At 40.6% G+C, this 20,362-nt stretch overlaps 1 protein-coding gene across 2 annotated transcripts in view; it reads left to right on the plus strand.

Moving 5' to 3' along the window:
• The window catches only part of ifnar2 (interferon alpha and beta receptor subunit 2), a 43,539-nt gene extending 25,371 nt beyond the window's left edge, over positions 1-18,168 (plus strand). For both annotated transcript variants that reach the window (XM_062975058.1, XM_016997934.2), the window contains exons 6-11: positions 308-409; positions 2,276-2,427; positions 6,102-6,247; positions 8,288-8,462; positions 8,703-8,821; positions 11,849-18,168. In XM_062975058.1, coding sequence (XP_062831128.1) covers positions 308-409; positions 2,276-2,427; positions 6,102-6,247; positions 8,288-8,462; positions 8,703-8,821; positions 11,849-12,541 — 1,387 coding nt within the window. In that variant the 3' untranslated portion in view covers positions 12,542-18,168. The remainder of the gene's footprint in view (positions 1-307; positions 410-2,275; positions 2,428-6,101; positions 6,248-8,287; positions 8,463-8,702; positions 8,822-11,848) is intronic.
• The last annotated feature ends 2,194 nt before the right edge of the window (positions 18,169-20,362 follow it).

Here is a 20,362-nt window from a genome sequence, read left to right on the forward strand (position 1 = left end):
TGCTCAAACTAGCATCCAAGGAAAGATGATTTATCAGTTATGGAACATTTTCCCAGGATAACGCTCTGTTGCTGGATCTACACTGCATTATATGGCAGTGTAGATCCAGCCTGTATGGTCTTCACATGTATATTCTCAGACTGCATTGGGTCTGACACATTAATGAAGTAAGTGGTGGTGACACTAGTTTTCAAAGTCTGAAAATTGTCCTCAACAAGTTCAGGAAATCAAGGGATTACTGGTTGTTTCTGCTGGGATCTTGGATCTCTGCCATGTACAGTACTCTCTTGTCTGTGCCTCCTGCCAGGTTCCAGCAAAGCGAGGATCCAAATCATCCCGTCCTGCAACCAGGGGAGCCATCTGTCTGTCCATCTATGCCAGAAAGAAGTGATTGGTTCAAAAATCACAGGTTTGTGATCAAAGACAACCATCAGAAAGAAGATGGAGCGACACACTATATTAACACAAGAAATCATTTGCTTGCAGTTAGAAGCCATATCCAGGGCTCAAGGTTTACATGACCAGGGTACATGGATTAGCTGACAGTGCTCAGGAGATAGTGCTACTCAGTGCTTAGCTTTTCTTCTCCCTCTCCCAAGCATTGATCCCACTCCCACTGAGCCTCTGCAGCAGAATAGCAGAACCTAATAAGACCCCTAGAGTGTTTGGTGTGAGATAGCCTTACCCTTCTGAACCTTCCTGTGTCCCTAATGGTCCCTATGTGGGATTTATCTCTTGTTCTATGTCAATTCACTGCACATCCATTTTTGCCCCTTGTGACATCAGAAACATGACTTCTGATGCAGAAAACTGCCTTCTTCATTGCTATCACTTTATCATAATGAGCAATGGGCTCTCCGGTATGACAGTCCAGCAGGACAAGGTCTTTTTACAACCTGATACCTCACATTTCTACTTGTTCCAGAATTCTAACCTGCCACTCCTCTGTTTGAAGCAGGGGTCCCCAAACTAAGGCCCGTGGGCCGGATGTGGTCCTCGAAGGTCATTTACCTGGCCCCTGCCCTAAACTTTAGACTTAGGGTTGACTTGAAGGTACACAACAAAAACAATCCTAATTTTGGACTATTTCATCATAGTCCAGCCCCACAACAGTCTGAGGAACCGCGAACCGGCCCTCCACTTAAAAAGTTTGAGGGCCCCTGGTTTGAAGTCTGAAATAGAATTGAAATATCACTCATTGGATGTTGGAAGGATATTGACCTCCTAAATTAGCAAGTCGCGGGAATTTTGGAAGAAATCTAAACTCATTATAGTGGACCTAAGAAAAGTACTACAGTAGAGTCTCACTTATCCAACATAAACGGGCCGGCAGAACGTTGGATAAGTGAATATGTTGGTTAATAAGGAGGGATTAAGAAAAAGCCTATTACACATCAAATTAGGTTATGATTTTACAAATTAAGCACCAAAACATCATGTTAAACAACAAATTTGACAGAAAAAGTAGTTCAATACACAGTAATGCTATGTAGTAATTACTGTATTTACGAATTTAGCACCAAAATATCATGATGTATTGAAAACATTGACTACAAAAGTGCGTTGGATAATCCAGAACGTTGGATAAGCGAGTGTTGGATAAGTGAGACTCTACTGTATATAGTTTCCTTGCAAACATTTTCTAAATGTATTGTAGTTACTATTAGACTGGTCTATGAACTCATCAGGAAACTTGCATCACCTGTAATTCATGGTGACTGTCTGAGCAGTGTTGGCTTTGATTGCATTTGTGGTAAGAGTGCCATTGCAAGACATCTGCAATGTAGCAACATGGTACCCTATTATATTCATTTACCATTATAGGCTGGATGTCTGCCAGTAACAAGAACATTGGCAAGTCAGTTTTCATTTTAACGTATTCATTGACACATTTCTCAGCCACTTTTGAGTATAACTTGTTTATCTTCTGATTGTGAGAGTCACAGAGACCATGAAGAAGACAAACAGATTGCTTGCCCATTACTGTAGTTCTTCAAGTAGTCATCTGTGAGCTCACCCATCTCTCCATTGTGTATCAACCTTATTTCTACTGCCACAAGGCTGCAACTATAAAATTCTTGAGGGACCACTTGAGAACCACAGTGAATAGTAAACAACTCAGCAACTTGTCGAATAGGTCTAATCTATAACTAACAAATAGGATTCCACATCGTTGCTACATGCCCTTTTTTGAGTTGCCATTTTAGAGCTAGATAGGAAATATTACTTTTGTTTTCCTCACTTCATTTTAAAGTTCTCTGAACTTGTTCCCCAGAATTGTCCCAGAATGTTCCAATATCACAAGGCCATTCTGCAACCTAACAAAAGAATTTACAGACCTTTGGACAACGTACCTCATTTTAGTGGAGCAGGTCACAAAAAATGGAGTAACTCGATCATTGATAGAATTCAGTCCCTACTCAAACAGTGAGTATTCTGTTTCCTATTAATCCTTGAAGGCCTTGATAAGATGCGTGCTCCTATTCCTTTCACAAGCTTTATAGGTAAATGTTCCTCATGATGAGAATTGTTATTCGAATCTTCTGGAAGATGTCACGCTTAGAATCATAGAATATTAGAGTTGGGAGAGACTTCATGAGCCATCCAGTCCAACCCCCTGCCAAGAAGCAGGAATTATTTATTTCGAGTCAAAAGCACTGCATAAATAAGTGTAAAACTGATTTAAAAAAATAGAGGGAACACAAGCGGCTAAATAATTTTTGACCGAAAACGGGCAACAGAAACCCCAATGTCTATAGCTTTCAACAATTATTCCTTTGTACATGAGGCAAGGCGTTGTGGGCAAGCATACAGATGCTGAGTTGTTTGTTCTGCTCCACAGTCGCACAAGGTGGGGGATTCTTTTAGGTAGTGCAATTTTGCCAGGCTGTCTTTTGATCTGCCCGCTCTGCTTCTGAGTCTGTTCAGGGACTTCCAAGTTGCCCATTCTTGGTTTGCCCTGGAGGAAGACCCTCGTGGGGGGAGGAGCGGTCCATTTGGGATTTCCTGGTCTAGTTGCGACACACTAAGAAAGACTGTTCTACCATTAGGTAAAATTGGATAATAATTTCAAGCTGCAAAATCTTGGTATCGTTTTAGAGTAGTTAGTCAATGTCTGAAGTATTTAATTCACAGGGGGGATTATTTCCATGCATCCAGGAGTTATTTTGCCTTCCCTGGAACCATGTGAGCCTGCCCCAAACTGCAACTGCTGATTTTGCTGCTAAAATTTGGCAATGCAGTGGCTTTAACTTTAAAAGTCCCACTTATTAATTTGAACAGTGTCTGGTATCCTTATGCACCCTTTTCAGGAAGATATGTTCTTCAAGAAATATCCTTCTGCAGCTGTACTTGTAAACAAGGTGCATGGGGCTTGTTTTTTGTTGTTTATTCGTTCAGTCACTTCTGACTATTTGTGACCTCATGGACCAGCCCACGCCAGAGCTCCCTTTTGGCTGTCACCATCCCCAGCTCCTTCAAAGTCAAGCCAATCACTTCAAGGATACCATCCACCCATCTTGCCCTTGTTCGGCCCCTCTTCCTTTTTCCTTCCTTTTCCCCAGCATCATTCTCTTCTCTAAGCTTTCCTGTCTTCTCATTATGTGGCCAAAGTACTTCAACTTTGCCTCTAATATCCCCCCTCCAGTGAGCAGTCAGTCTTTATTTCCTGGAATATGGACTGGTTTGAGCTGGCTTGTATGGCCTGCTTAAATGTAAAATTGTGGTTTTAATGTAACAACAGTGTTTTTATCTCACTGCACCATTGAATTTGTCCAGGGCATAAGCTGCCCATCTTCTGTTGAACTTATTCTAATATTTTTTTATTGGAGGTTGCATAGTTTATATCATTTGTTTTATTCTTCAATTAAATATATTGTGTCTACACTGGACGGTTTAGCCCTGGGTAAATCTACTGTGAAGCAGCTCCAGTTTCAACACATTTCTGCTGAATCCAAGACCATTGTCTGGATGCCATGGATTATACCTACTCCACTGCACTGTGACCTCCCCTGTGTCACCACCACTTCCACTCCTAGCTGGCCGCAGAGCTCCATCCAAGCTCCTGACCATTAGCGATGCTTCTGCTAATGTCAGAATGGGTGCCCATGCAATCAGCAGAAAGAAGAGGTGATCTGTCCTCCTTCTTGTTGCATGGATGCTTCTGTTCATGTCAGAATGGGATGCCCACATGACTAGCAAGACTAGGAGGTGGGAGGGGTTGCGTCCTCATAGGTGATAAATCTGGGACTGTTCTCCAGGTAGACCATGTCCACATTGGCCGCTCTGGAATGTCACCTTGCTCTGCATGTCACCACAACTGCCAGCCACAGAGTTTCATCCAAGTTAATAGCTGTTGTCTCTCATGTCTGCTGATTTTGGAATGGATCAGTAAGAAGGAACTGCCGTTTGCATGGGAATGCTGTTCTCACATCAGCAGATATGGTGATGATGGCCAGATGCTGAGACGGAGCTCCCTGGCTGGTGGGTGGCAGCTGCAATGATACCGAGAATGAGCCATCCCCTTCCCTGCCCTAATCAAAGCAGGGAAAGAAAGGTGGTGCTGGCATTTGGTCTGGACAGCCAGTCAAAATGAATCAGACCTGATTCCACCATCTAGACTACTCCAAAACTCCAGAATATTCATCCCGCAACTTTGCCAAAAGTGGGACAAATTGAGTTTAAACAAACAAATAACACAAACACACACACATCATATTTCCTTGAAGCCGCTGTTTGTCGGGGTGGTTTAGGGTGATGTGTTGTTGAAGATTTTCATAGCCAGAATCACTGGGTGCTGTGAGTTTTCCAGGCTGTATGTCCGTGTTCCAGAAGCATTCTCTCCTGACATTTCGTCCTCATCTATGGCAGGCATTGCCAGAGGTTGTGAGGTCTGTTGGAAACTAGACAAATGAGTTTTATATATCTGTTGAAGGTATAGGGTGTGAGAAAGAACTCCTGTCTGTTGGAGGCAAGTGTGACTGTTCCCCAGGCAGGAATCAGCCAGACTTTGAAGCTGCAAGGCCTTTCAATGCAAATCAAGGTGATTAATTGCAACATTCACACTTGCCCCCAACAGACAAGAGTTCTTTCTCCCACCCTGGGCCTTCCGCTTGCCTAGTTTCCAACGGACCTCACCATCTCTGAGGATGCCTACCATAGATGTGGGCAAAACGTCAGGAAATAATGCTTCTGGAACATGGCTATACAGCCTGGAAAACTCACAGCAACCCAGTTCAGGGTGAGTTCGCCGTTTGGGGCTCATGTAGAAAAGCCCTACCAGTTGGGGAGAGGGTTAGATTTTTGACTATATTGTATCTTAAAATCAGCTCACTGGATCTGGTGTTAGACTCAGATATGGCTTTCAGAATCAACATTTAGTTAAATGAGTGCAGTGTATTTAATGATTGTTAAATTAAGACAAACATCAAAGGGAAAAGGCATAAAAGGCAAATGTTTACACTTGAATATTAAGTACAGTAGAGTCTCACTTATCCAACACAAACAGGCCAGCAGGATGTTGGGTAAGAGAAAATGTTGGATAATAAGGAGGGATTAAGGAAAAGCCTATTAAACATCAAATTACATTATGATTTTACAAATTAAGCACCAAAACATCATGTTTTATAATAAATTGACAGAAAAAGCAGTTCAGTACACAGTAAAGTTATGTAGTAGTTACTGTATTTACAAATTTGGCACAAAAACATCACAATGTATTGAAAAGATTGACTACAAAAACATTGGCTACTAACAAATTGACTACAAATAAAGATAGAATTGCATAAAATGAACGTATAGTAACAACATTGTCAGAAATTAAATCCATAAAAAGTTAAATCCTTGCTGCCTGGAGAAACAGCTGTGGACCTGGGTAGATAATCCAGAACGTTGGATAAACGAATGTTGGGTAAGGGAGTCTCTACTGTATGTAGCTTTGGAATTATTTTTGTTAAATATGTTGATTTCATTTGAAATCTTTAGTCCCAAGTTAGCTCTACTTTCCATAGTTAATTCATTATTTCAACTGACACAGATGTAGGCCAGAAATTGTTATGTTAGCAAATGTAATTGATATCTTTTTTTTTTTATTAAATTTACAGGCTGCTTGGGCCAGCCTCAGTTTAATGTTTCATCTTGTCCAAACTGTGTAAATGTGTCAGTGAAACTTTCATCACCCCTGCTACTGAAAGTATACAGAGACATTAGCTATACAATCAAGGTGTCAACAGCAGGTTTCCCAGACAAGGTGAGTAGTAATCAAAGTAAATGCTGAGAAAATAGCAAAACAAATATATTTAATCATTAGGAAACTTGCTAACTTTGCAGTTTCAGTATACTGAACTTTAGTTTGTACTACTCCATGTTTGTGTTCAAATGCATGCTTCAAGTTTTGGAACATTTGTTTTCATAGGCAAATCCAAATATTTAGTTAACTATTGAATGTTGCCAGTATTATTACCACCGTATGAGGAAGTCAGGAAAACACTGGGCCATATATTAGCCAGGCGCTAAATTTTTATCATAAGGGACATCTCAATATTATTCAAGCAGAAATGATTGATAACTGAACAAGATTGCTCAATATATTTCTCAGAAATATCCAAATAATCAGTTGGATTAAGATGTTTATAGTAATATAAAATTCCTGTTTAATGTTGTTGTGTGCCATCATGTTAACCCTGCAATAAACCTGTCACAGGGTTTCCTTGACTAGGTTTGTTCAGAGCGGGTTTCCCTCTGCCTTCCTCTGAGGCTGTAGTCCTTTATAGTAATTCCCAAATGTCTTGTCCAAGTCCACCCAGTGGGTTTCCCTGGTCAGCCAGGGATTCAAACTATTATCGAGAGCCATCGTCCAACACACAGCTGTTACCTCATGCGGTCTCTCTTCTGTTCCTGTTGCAGTATCTGTTCAGAGATGGCTCTTCCATCATCTGTACCAGCCAGAATATCAGAAACAATTATGTTTATGGGGCAGGAAGAACTGTCAGTGCAGTTATTAAGTGTTACCATTTATATAATTATTGTTGGGTTAGACCAGCGTTTCTCAACCCGGGGTTCGGGTCGCGAGGCGGTGTCAGAGGAGTTGCCAAAGACCATCAGAAAACACATTTTAATGGTTTTAGGAGCCCCTTTGGCAGAGAAGGCTGAAAATCTCTTTGCTTGTCCTTCTCTTCCTTTTTGGAAACAAATGACGAATCCACTCACCAGAAGCCCAATTTGCCCAATACTATCTTTGGTGGGGTTCAAGGGGCTCTTTGATCGTAGGTGAACTATAAATCCTAGCAGCTACAACTTCTAAGTGTCGTGGACTATTTTCCCCAAACTCCACCAGTGTTCAAATTTTTTGCATGTTGAGTATTCATTCCAAGTTTGGTCCAGATCCAACATTATTTGAGTCCACAGTGCTCTCTGGATGTAGGTGAACTGCAACTCCAAAACTCAAAGTCAATGCCCACCAAACTCTTCCAGTATTTTTTGTTGGTCTTGGAAGTTCTGTGTGCCAAATTTGGTTCAATTCCATCATTAGTGGAGTTCAGAATGCTCTTTGATTGTAGATGAACTATAAATCCCAGCAACTACAACTCCCAAATGACAAAATCAATTCCCCCAATCCCACCAATATGTCAAATTTGGTCCAGTGAATGAAAATACAGCCTGGATATCAGATATTTACATTACAATTCATAACAGTAGCAAAATTAATTTTATGGTTGGGGGTCTACACAACATGAGGAACTGCATTAAGGGGTCGTGGCATTAGGAAGGTTGAGAACCACTTGGGTTAGACAGAGACTTAACAAATCTGTTGTAATCAGCAGGGAATGTATTAGTCATGAGTAATTAGAATCCCATTTGTTTCAGTAGGTCTGCTCTTAACATAACAAATCCTATAATCTATGATTGGTTATGTCAGCATTCACGATGTGTTTGAAGTAAAATTATTACAATATTATTTCTCTAAACTGTAGAGCATGCCTGTGAGATATGTTAGTGTAAAGCCTGGAAAAGTTACATGGGAGTTAAAATTCCTACACACCACCATCAGCCAGCCAAATTATTTGGAGGGTTCTAGATGTTTCAGTCCAAAAAGGTGACTTTTTCCAAGCTCTGGATTAATGTTGATTTCTCTTTCACATTACTTAAATTAAGAGGGGGGTATAGGGCCGTGTATTTGCCTCTTAGCTGGGTGGTGTTTTCCTGTTCACACACATTTCACAGATTTAGTATGCTATGCTGTTTGCAGTACATGTATCAGTTGCTATAATAAGCTATTTTTCTCTTACAGCGAGATGACAATACAACCAAACAAGAGAGTTTCAGTGTTGTTATGGGAAATTTGCTTCCAAACAGAAATTATTGCATTACTGTGGATGTGTTTACAAATTTAAATACACAGTGCAGTCCGTCTTCCCCAAAATGTATTATCACCGGGTCTAAGAATAAATCAATCAAACAATCAGGTATGGTGGGAATAAATCAAGGTACTGTGGGCTATGATGGGGGAAAGTTAAGGTAGGGGAGCTTGTTATGTCTTTTTGTAAAAGCCAAAGATTGATATGTATCAGATATCAAGATCTATTTTTCTCCCTTTTTTCTTCTATTTTATACTGTAATGCTCATTATGTCTCACAAAGCCATGATACCTTGCAGTAAATCCGAAATGTCTTCTTGTTTATGCTAACATATTTTTATTTTCACAGATCATATTATAATTCCAGTCTCGCTTGGGATATTTGTGTCATTGATCGTGATAGTGATCCTGCTTGTGCTCTATAAAATCGGTCTTATCTGCTTAAGGACAGATTGGCCAAATACCTTGGTATGTATTCTTGGAAAAGATGGTGTCTGGTTTTAATTAAGTATACCCTTTTCAACTGATTTGAAAGATTTTGTGTCTTTGAATGAAGGTTTTGTTCTGTGAGATGAGGACTCCAAATAGAAATGAAAATCACATCTGTATCTTTTGGGAAATGGCATTCATAACCTTTTAGGAAAAACCTTTTGGAATCATAACTTTTTAGAAATACATGGCCTTTCAGAGAAGAGCTAAAAACCCTTTAGAGTAGAATCTTCTCTTGTGGTATACAACTAGATATAATTATGCAAGGCAATGGGTTTCAGTTGTTAGACTGAATAACCTGTTATCTCTGATCTGTTAAGAAAACAGAGATTTACCAGTGCATAAAACAGCAGAACTTTAGAAGTGTTTTCACACACACACACACACACACCTACAAAACAATTTGTTTTATATCATGCACTCAAGAGACAAAATTGAAGTAGATTTAGATAAAAAGAACATACTTTGTATACTCACAACCTTCATGTGTTCAGCATACACAGGTACAAAACTTATCAGTCCATTTTCAGATACGTTTGAGATAATTCTCTGTGCCATCCAGCCAGGGCATCTCTCTTATAACAAAACAGCTATCAACAGGTCAAATAGTCAAAAAGAGAGAGAAGAAAGTGCATGTAGTCTGCATCCCCTTTTATAACTTCTCAGGATCCATAGAGTAAATATACACCAGAATATACACACAGGAAACAGTAAGCAACCGGACCATAGATAAACAGATTACTAGAGAAGGCTTGAGGAAGGTTGTCATTTCCAACAGTATCCAACCACTGAAAAATGAAATTAGCTCAATCCCTTGGGTCTTCCAAGAAGTCGTGTCTGGAGTCACCTGGGGACTTTTCTTAGCCTCCATCTATACTACCATATAATACAGATTCAAAGTGTAGATGGGGCCCAAGAAAAATAAAGCATGTCTTCCCCACCAAACGTGAAGAGCACACTCATTTCAACCCTCTTCACCTGTTTGTGTGTTGTAGCTATTTTTTCATCTATTCCCAGAGTCCCCATGGCATTCTGGAATTGTAGCCACAAAATTAACGTTTCCAGGCTGTAAGAAGGCATGAGAAACAAAGCAAAGAAGCTCCATCCAGAAATCCATGCTCTCTCATTTTATAGAAAGCATTGTTTTTAAACAAACAATGTCATTGATTGGCATTTGATTTATATTTACTTCATTTTGTCTTTTCCCTTGTTAACTAAATCAGTGTCACAGTTCAGTTAATGATGTGTTTATCTCTCCTTTTATTTTAAGAAACTATTTCTCATATGGAGCTCCCGGTGGCGCAGCGGATTAAACCGCTGAGCTGTTGAGCTTGCTGATCGAAAGGTCGGTGGTTCAAATCTGGGGAGCAGGGTAAGCTCACGCTGTTAGCCCCAGCTTCTGCCAACCTAGCAGTTCAAAAACATGCAAATATGAGTAGATCAATAAGTACTGCTCCAGCAGGAAGATAACGGCGCCCCATGCAGTCATGCCGGCCACATGACCTTGGAAGTGTCTACGGACAACGCCGGCTCTTGGGCTTAAAAATGGAGATGAGCACCAACCCCAGAGTCGGACACAACTGGACTTAATGTCAGGGGAAAACCTTTACCTTTATCCTTATTTGTCATATAGGATGAGTAAACGTACAGGTGTGCTTCTTAGTGCAAGCATGAATTTTGGTGTGGGACTATAATTCAGTAATAAAGCAACTTCCATGCTCTGATAGGTCGCAGGTTTAATCCCTAGCATTTCCGGTTTAAAAAGAAAAGCCGGGAACTGCAAAAGTGGACGAATTTTCTATAATTCAGCCTTAGCCTGGAGGCGTGCTACCAATCAGATAGGAAATATGATTAGTTATACAGCAGCTCTCTCAGGTTCTGTTCTATTACAGTTAATAGGCTGTGTAGTTTTAAGGCATCATAATACAGAATTAGTATTAACAACTTTCTGGTAGTGAAACTCCTTTTTGCAAAGCTTTTTCAAACCCCTCATACCCTCTCTCTCTTGTTTACTTGGCCAGACTGTTTCATTTCACATTTACATGTTAATAGTTTTGAATAAAAATGTTTCTAAAACATATTGAAGCCCCTAGAATCATAGAATCCTTGGACTGGAAGAGAAGAGACCTCACAGGCCATCCAGTCCAACCCCCTGCCAAGAAGCAGGGAAATCACATTCAAAGCACCCCTGACAGATGGCCATCCAGCCTCTGCTTAAAAGCCTCCAAAAAGGAGCCTCTACCACAGTCCAGGGCAAAGAGTTCCACTGCTAAACAGCTCACACAGTGAGGAAGTTCTTCCTAATGTTCAGGTGGAATCTCCTTTCCTGTAGTTTAAAGCCATTGTTCCATGTCCTAGTCTTGGCATATGTATACATAGCCATCATGTCTCCTCTCAGTCTTCTCTTCTGCAGGTTAAACATGCCCAGCTCTTTAAGCCGCTCCTCATAGGGCTTGTTCTCCAGACCCTTAATCATTTTAGTCACCCTCCTCTGGACACATTCCAGCTTGTCAACATCTCCCTTCAATTGCGGTGCCCAGAATGCCCAGAATTCCTCCTCTTCTCCTTTTTGTGGGCTAGGAACTTCTCCCTTTTCTTTCTATGTTCTTTCTGTCCAAATATTTTGTTAACGTATCTATATCATCAACTGAGGTGCAGACTATATTCATGTTCAGACCTGTGTTTAACATATCCAGCGTCAAGATAATGAAATGGAGATTTGACTGAATGAGGAAGAAAGTATTCTAAATACTCAGGATGTTCTCAGAAAAGGATTTCTCCAAAAAAATGTCTTCAGTTTTGAAGATGCCAAAATTCCAAATGCATGAAAGTCGTGATGACTATGTTTTTTATGGGTTCCAGGATTAGAACCAAGGAAACTGTGTTGATATCAGATATGAGCTATTCAATGCCATTTTTATAACACACCCATTTGGTTTTAGAAGAACGTATAATCTTTTTCGCCCATTAGTAAATGTCAGTTACTTTGTTTTTTTCTCCTTCTAGGATTTCATCCCTAAATTTGCTTATTCAACCTTTGATTCAGTCCCTGAAGAAGTGCATAGTGTCAAGGTCACTGAAAAAACTAAAAAAAAGGTATGGCGCTGTGATGATAATGGTGATGGTGATGATTACAGCGACGACAGTGGAAGTGATGTTGAAAATAATCATTTATATACTGTTCGCAAGCAATTAAAAAACGGTTCTACTGTAGACATCGTAGAGCAGCTGTCTCTAGACAGTTCATCTCCTGAAAATGATGTAAACGAGCCTGGAGTTGCTGAAGCAGACATCCTTCAGAATGAGATTAGCAAAGACGAAAGTATAACAACAAGACAACCTCTTTGTGATTCTTCTAAAGGGAACGCTACAAATGAACCAGAGTTGGAGCTCAGCAGCTGCTTAAATGTGAATTTAAATAGTGTAAAGCTAGGAATATCTATCAATACTCAGGATGTTCCTGCATCACTAGACCCTCCTGATCATGAGGATTCAGCCAACGTGAAAGAACCATGCATTACCAGTGACTCAACCCATTTCACTGACACCTCAAATGTGCAGACCCCCAATGTCCATAGCCTCTTCTCTACATGGCAAAATCCTGGTGCGTCTGGAGAAAGTGAGTCGTCTGATTCAGAAACAGACTACGTTGGTGACTATATCAAAAGAGAAAGCAATCAAGAGAATATTACCACTTGACCTTGGCCAGTTTATTTCCAGCTTGTTGGAGAGCTGAATAGTATATATTCTGTAATGCATCAGTATTATTAATTGTGCACATAAATGCAGCACCGTCCTGAATTACTTTATGTACCGGGTCCTAGAGAAGTGCACTTGGAAAGGACCAGGCGCAGAGCTTTTTCTATTTCTGCCCCTGCCTTATGGAATGCCTTGCCGCCCTATATGAGAGCCATGCGTGAGTTAGGGCCTTTTACCCTAGCACTCAAGACCTGGCTCTTTACTAGATCTTGTAATCTATGTTAATTTTATTAATATTTGTATGTATGTATTTTTATCCTTTACAATTTTATCTTGTAAATCGCCTAGAGCATCGTGGATGGAGGGCGATTAATAAGTAATTAAATGATGATGATGATGATGATGATGATGAATTGCCACAGAATTAACATATATCTGAATTCAGGGTTTCTGTGAGGCACAAGACTAATCAATATCAAGTACAAAAAATAATGCTAGTTTTCTGTATAGATTGAATAGAATTAAGTGAAAAAGGCAAGTCCCAACATTTCCGTGCATCTCCTGTTGCTAAAGGGTAGCTTTAAAATAAAACCTACTTTCAGACTGCACTTCTTGGGGCTTGTCTACACCAGCCCGTTACCCAGATGTCAAACCTGGATGTCTAGGGACTTCTCTAGTCCTTCATGGGGGGAAACCAGACTAAGCCAGTTTAACCCAGCGTTTAGCAAAATCAAGGAATGCTCTGAAGTTGCATATAGCGACGGTCTGAATTGCTTCAGAGTGCTTTCATTGTGGTTTTGGCAGTCATCGAGAATAACCTTTGGAATCTGAGGGGTGCTATGTTTGTTTATACTTCAGTTTATTTAGGAGACTGGAAAGTCCAATGCCATCACTGTTACAAAATAAGTAGGGCTACTAGTGCAATCCAGTACTCCTAAGCTACTGCTGCTATTTCATATTTATGTTTTTCACACAGAGTGAAGAAATTTCCCACTTCCTTGTCTCATGTCATTAGCAGCCTGACTAGTTCTTTAGACCACAAATCATTCTGCCAGCTGATGAACAACAACCTCCGTCAGCTCTCACAACAGGCTATGTTGATTCCAGCTGATGGGTTTGGAGTTCAACAGTATCTGGAGAGCCACCAGTTCATCACTCCCTCCTTTAGTCATATGCAATGTAGTAGGAGAAGAGACAAAAATCCAACTCTTTGGCTCTTTTATTTTCATCTTTGAATAATCTCTGATAAATTTCCCATTCTAGAGAATCTGATTTATAACAATGGATTGGAATAGGTGTTGCCATTTACTTCTTTTTAGACATATCCCAATGTTCCTAGTGTTCAACCCAACACTAAATAATTTAATTCTTCATGTTGTTGAAAGCCATCTTATTTCCCTCAGAAAGTAAGTAAAGACACAGAACTCCACGATACACTAGAATGAGTGCCTGCTGTTTCATGCTGGGACTCAGAGCATCATGTGCTTGTTCTGTTGAATTGTCGAGTTCGCCCCAGTGATCAGAGAACAGCTAAATATGTTAGTGTATGTTAGTTCATAATACCCAAATGTGAAGTTAACAAAGTTAAGCCTAGATGCAGAGGTGTTTTTTTAAAAAAAAGAATAATAAAATTTCACTTTTAAAAAATAACTGCTGATTTGAAGGTTGGCAGTTTGAATCCGTGAGATGGGGTGAGCTCCTGTCTGTCAGTCCTAGCTTTCCATACAGGGACATGAGAGAAGCCCCCCACAGGATGGAAATACTTTCAGGTGTCTCCTGGGCAATGGCTTTGAAGACAGCCAATTCCCTCACATCTGAAGCGACTTGCCTCAATTCTCCTCTGACACAATAAATAACTCATACTAAATTGCTCATTATGGCTACAGGCACATTCATAAAATTTCCTTTTTAAAAAAAGGCCAAGGAAGTTCAAATACATGCATTCAGTGCAGAATTAGCTCTTTAATTGTGCCATTTTTTTCAGGACTTGGAAAAAGTATTTCTTTGGCTACAGCTCCCAGAATCCTCCATCAGCATGTCCATTGACTATGCTGCCTGGACTATTTCGATAATTGTAGCTCCTTCCCAAATAACTTTATCTAACTGCACTTTCTTTAATTTAGCATCATTTCATTATTTAATATTTGCAGAGGTTTTATGATTGCTAAATATATTTGGCCAAGGCCAAGAATACTGTGCTGTGTTTCTTTAGTTGTACCTACAATCTTCGCATTTCCCACTTTCCAACTCATGGCTGCCGTGATCTCTTTACGAAAATTTGACACATTCTGGGGAAGAATTTAGGATTTCATTGGCACTTCCAACCTGTGGCTCTGGACTATATCTCCTACCTTAACAAAAATGTAGTGCAGTTCGCCCTCCATATCCACAGGTTCTGCATCCATGGATTTAATCAACCACAATTCAAAAAGTATTTTTTTTAATCCAGAAAGGAAACCTTGATTTTGATGTGCACCAAGCAGGATGCTGAAGTGTAGCCACACCTTGCTATAGTCTGCCATCATTCTGCAGATCCTCACGCTCTCTCCGGCACTTTTTAGTTTTTTGCCATTTTATATAATGGATGCCATTTTACTACACCATTGTATTTAGTGGGACTTGAGCACGCATACATTTTGATATCCATGGGGGATGCTAGAACCAAACTCCTACAGATACCAAGGACTCACTGTACTTACTATTACACTCAGATTGATTTGCTAAAAACAATGGGAGAGCTTTTTCGTGCATGCCTCTTTTTTGTGTGTGTCAGGAGCGACTTGAGAAGCTGCAAGTTGCTTCTGGTGTGAGACAATTGGCCATCTGCAAGGACATTGCCCAGGGGATGCCCAAATGTTTTTACCATCCTTGTGGGAGACTGCTCTCATGTCCCCGCATGGGGAGCTGGAGCTGACAGAGGGAGCTCACCCGCTCTCCCCAGGTTGGATTCGAATTGGCAACCTTCACGTCGGCAACCCAACCTTCAAGTCAGCAGTCCTGCCAGCAGAAGAGTTTAACCCACTGCACTACCGGGGGCTCTGCCTGATTAAAATACTACCTTAAACTCTTGGTCAAGACACAGTTGTTTCCGTATTATGCTTTACTGTGGGAAAGTGACTTTTACATCAAAGAGGAACTTGCTTCCTTGCAACCTCAGATGTAATTTCTAACCAAATATTTTAAAACAATTAACCGCTTCCTTGGGAGTGGATCTGCTGCTCAGCAGGAGTTTTCAGCTTGCTACTGGGAACAGTTGTTGTGTGCCTGCCTTCAAGTCCTTTCCGCCCGTTTTCTTGGCAAAATGTGTTCAGATGGGGCTTGTCCTTGCTTTCCCCTGAGGCTGAAAGAATATTATAACCTACCCAAGGTCACCAAGTGGACTTCCATGGCTGAACAGAGATTCGAACTCTGCTCTCCAGTGTCCTAGTCCAATGCTGAAACCAATACACAGTATTGGATTTAAGTCCTTCCCAGGCACAAAAAGAGTTCTTCCACATATTTGTACACAGTTTCCTAAGAAAGGGAAAACTATGACTCCTTCCTAAGAAAGGGCAAACTCCTGACTTTTTTTTTCTGTATTTATACAATAGGACCTGTTACAGTTACTTCAGCCTTGTTTTGTATTATCTTTACATTTTTTTACTAGCATACAGTAATTTTGAATACTATGAAGTACATTAATAGTATCTCTAATTTTGTTGTATCTTTTTTATATCTTCTTTGATTAAAGAGATTATTAAAATGGCATTTGATACATATTGTTGACTGCATGAATGACAGGATGACAGCATACTAACATTCAAATCTAGTGACTAGATCTATCTATGTGTTGTCGAAGGCTTTCATGGCCGGAATGACTGGATTGCTGTGAGTTCCAGAAGCATTCTCTCCTGACGTTTCACCCACATCTATGGCAGGCATAGATCTATTTAGTTTTTGTCCGTGTGGGGGTAGTCACCTTCTTCAGGGGAGGGCTTGCACTTTGAGGGCATTGATCAATCCAGAATTGTCATTGGAGGCCCAAGTGAATCCAAATGTCTTTTTTAGCTTTGACTGATTCACCAGCCCTGTCCTTTCTTGGCCAGAGAGAATTATCCATGTTTGTGTTGAGGTCTGCAAATTTCATTATGCCCTAAATCAGTGATTCTCAACCTGTGGGTCCCCAGGTGTTTTGGCCTTCAACTCCCAGAAATCCTAACAGCTGGTAAACTGGCTGGGATTTCTAGGAGTTGTAGGCCAAAGCACCTGGGGACCCACAGGTTAAGAACCACTGCTATACATAATACTGCAAGATAGTTTACCTGTTAACAGATTCTTTGACGTATTATACCAGTACTTAGTCAACTTTCTTGAGTCAGATTTAAGCAACTCATCTTAAACTGGCTCCAATGTGTTTTAATGAACAATACATACATATAATAAAATAATATGTTTTTGTTTCTTGCCTGCCTTTCTTCAAGGCTCGAGGCAGAGTGAAACATTATTCCCTTATATTCCCAATCCCCCCTTAATGTCACTGCCAGACGAATTTCTCTGAGTACCACCCAGATCTACAAGTCAGTGGCGATAAGAAAGAAGGCCGTCTTCAATGCTTCCTTCCCAAATAGAGCATTGCCTTTTTTACAGAGGCTTGCCTGGTGCCTGCTTTGGATTTTCCCAGCCATTTTGGAGCTTTTCAGGAGCTCTTTGGTCAATTTTGACCATTTCAATTTTTTAAAGTGTGAAGATCTCACTTGGCTTAATGATGCAACTTAAACTTGCATTATCTGTTCTATACTGTCATTTTTAAATTGTTGATCATTTGATTTATCCACTTTTTAATGTATACTGCCAAGGAACGTAAGTAATAGAAATACAATAAATGCATTATTTTACAAATAGTGAGCTTTACTCCATTCTGTTTCTGGGTTTTTTTTTTCTCCTTCCCTTGTGGCACACAATCCTTAATGGGGAACACAAACATGAACCTACTGGAAAGGCTGCATTCCGTGATGAGGCTTCAGTTTCATGTCAATATCAGGAGAGGTTTCGAAAAGGATGTTTGTTAAATTTATCTAACAAAACTTCCTCTTTAACTGTACTGTTGACGCTTTCTGCTTGCACCGTGACAATACAAAGAAAAGGCGTCTTATATTAATTGGTCTGGATTGAGAGATTTGCCTGAGTGAAACCACTCCTGCTTTTACATAGGGGAGAAGTGATTTATACTTATCCCTCCACCCATTTGTCATCAAATGCTTCTACAGAGGACACTTTTATTCCTGGAAAAGGAAGACGCAACCTCAGGTAAAGGAGCATGGGAAATCCAATCCACCCACCCATGCAATGGAAAACAATACTCTGTTCCTTGGGGCTAAACCACTGACTTAGGCAGGAGCTACAAAAGTTTACTTCTTTGGACTATATTTCCCAGAATCTCTAAACCTGCATGCCACTAGTCCCAGGAAACAGATGGGGAAAATAAGGATTCTGGAAATCATAGAACAAAAAAAAACCTCTGCTATTAGGTCTCTCATACTGCAGTTTTAAGAACCTGTGAAAGAGCAGGCAAAGACTCTTAATGTTAAATATTGTTAAAGAGAACTTTTTGTCAGCCACTTCAAAATAAAAGTGTATAAATGTCAAAATATCTCTCCTGCGCATTTATTGTTTGTGTGTTTTTAATTTGCTTTGAGAAATAAGATTAGTGATATTGAAGAGCCCCAACCCCACCCCTAATAAAAAAGAATACATAAATTGAATCCTGTGATTTATCATTTTCCCAAGAATGGAGGACCGGATGAATGGAATCGTCCTCTGTCCTCACGGTCTCCTCTGGGCCTCCCCAGAACCAGCAGCAACCCACCCAACATGGCCCCCGAACCTGCAACATGCGTCCCGACCCAAATTGGGTGGGTTTGCTCCAGCTGATCTCCACAGTCTTGGCAGAGATCAGCCAGCTGATCCTCTCTCCCTCCCCACCAGGAAGCCAGCCAGGTGGCCACAAAGTAACCCAAGCACCTCCATCTCCTGAGCCCCTGCTACTCTGTATCCCTCCTTTCCTTGCTACTATACATCTCTTCGTATTTCTCTACTTTTATTATTTTTATTCTTTTTCTTGTCTACAAACATGTGCCTGAATGGATGAGCAAAACACAACAAAATACCACTGATTACCTCCTCAGCTGCTGTTCAGCCACAGCGATACCCTCCACTCTTCACCCCTTTCCTTCTTCGTAAGTAGTTTCCACCAAGCACCACACAAAGTCCATTCTTAATTTTTTTATCTATATTTGTATTATTATTATTATTAAACTCTTATGAAATGAAGAGTACATGAACCCAGAAACTATGGACTCCAGTAACCTCTCCCTTGAGCAATTTCATATCACATCCCAGATGCCAGCCAGAGATGTATCATAATTTTTGGAGAAAGGACCTTCCCGGATCCCAGCAGGAGGCCATCCTTTCACGGCCCTGGGCCTTCCTTTTGGAGATCTTGGACAGTCACAGGGCACAGGTCCAGACCAAAATTGTGATTGCAATCCCATCTGCAAATCTACATCTCTGGACTCTCTGTTTTTGGACATGAGAATCCATCTGTGACAACAACCTCCCTTTGTGCCATCTGGCAGAACCAAGTATTTGCACAATCCTGTCAGACTGGCTTTGGACTTTTCCATTCCTGAACTACACCCCCTGGGCCTGGCATGGCCCCCAGTGCTCTCTCCCTCCATCGGACCACCTCCACCAGCTGATTAGAGGCTTCCGGACTTCCCTGCCCAGTTGGGAGGAGATCCCCAGCTATGTCACTGGTGCCTCTGCCCATCAGGGCAAGAGCTGGCATAGACCCACCTCCCAACCAATCAGAGGCCAGGGAAAGCTCCGGCCAGCTTTTCCTGAGCTGGCCAATCAGGTAGGAGGGCGGGAGATTTCGAAATGGAACTTGCTTTAGCACAGCAGGTTAACCACAAGTTGCAATAAATCTTGCCAACCAGAAGGTTGAGAATTTGAAACCCAGATCAGAGTGAGCTTCTGACCCTTAGACCAGTTTCTACCTACTTAGTAGTTCAAAACCAAATGTGAGTAGATAAATAGGAACCGCATTAAAGTGGGGAGGTATTTAGGCTTGGTGTTTTGATCAGAAAAAGGAGGAAGTTTATGAACAAGGAAAGCTCTTTGGCAGGGAGATTGAAGGCAAAGCAAGCCCCGGTGGCCGGAACCGAACACAGCCTCCAAAGATGCCGGAAGATGGGAAAGCCTATATATACCTCTATCTGTTGTCTGTCTTGTCATTGTTAAAATCAGCATTAAATGTTTGCCACATATATGTTCTGTGATCTGCCCTGAGTCCCCTTTGGAGTGAGAAGGGCAGAATATAAATACTGTAAATAAATAAATAAATAAATAAATAAATAAATAAATAAATAAATAAATAAATAAATAAATAAAATAAAGTCACTGAATGGAAACTTATGTGTATAAAGATATCTGCTTGTGAATACATTTCAACATTTGTACCCTTCAAGCATCCATGCCGTACAAGTGTTCTTTTGTGCAAATTGAATAAAGCTTCTGTCATTTGCCTTCAACCTGGTGAAACTCTCAGTTCCTGATTTGTCATCCGCAGTTAGCAACTTCCCAGGCGTCCCTCAGGACTTAGAAAACTAGAAATTTTGTCATCACTGGGACTAATGCAGCACATATATGCTGGTGAACTGCCAGCTTTGTTTTTGTAAATGATATCTAGCTTTGCTTACCTACATGAGATAATGTGATCCAAAGTAGCTTGAGTGTAGGAGAAAGATTTGTGCAAAGTAAATGAATAAACATTTGACATTA

This window comes from Anolis carolinensis, chromosome 3, assembly GCF_035594765.1.
Source record: "Anolis carolinensis isolate JA03-04 chromosome 3, rAnoCar3.1.pri, whole genome shotgun sequence".
NCBI lineage: Eukaryota > Metazoa > Chordata > Lepidosauria > Squamata > Dactyloidae > Anolis > Anolis carolinensis.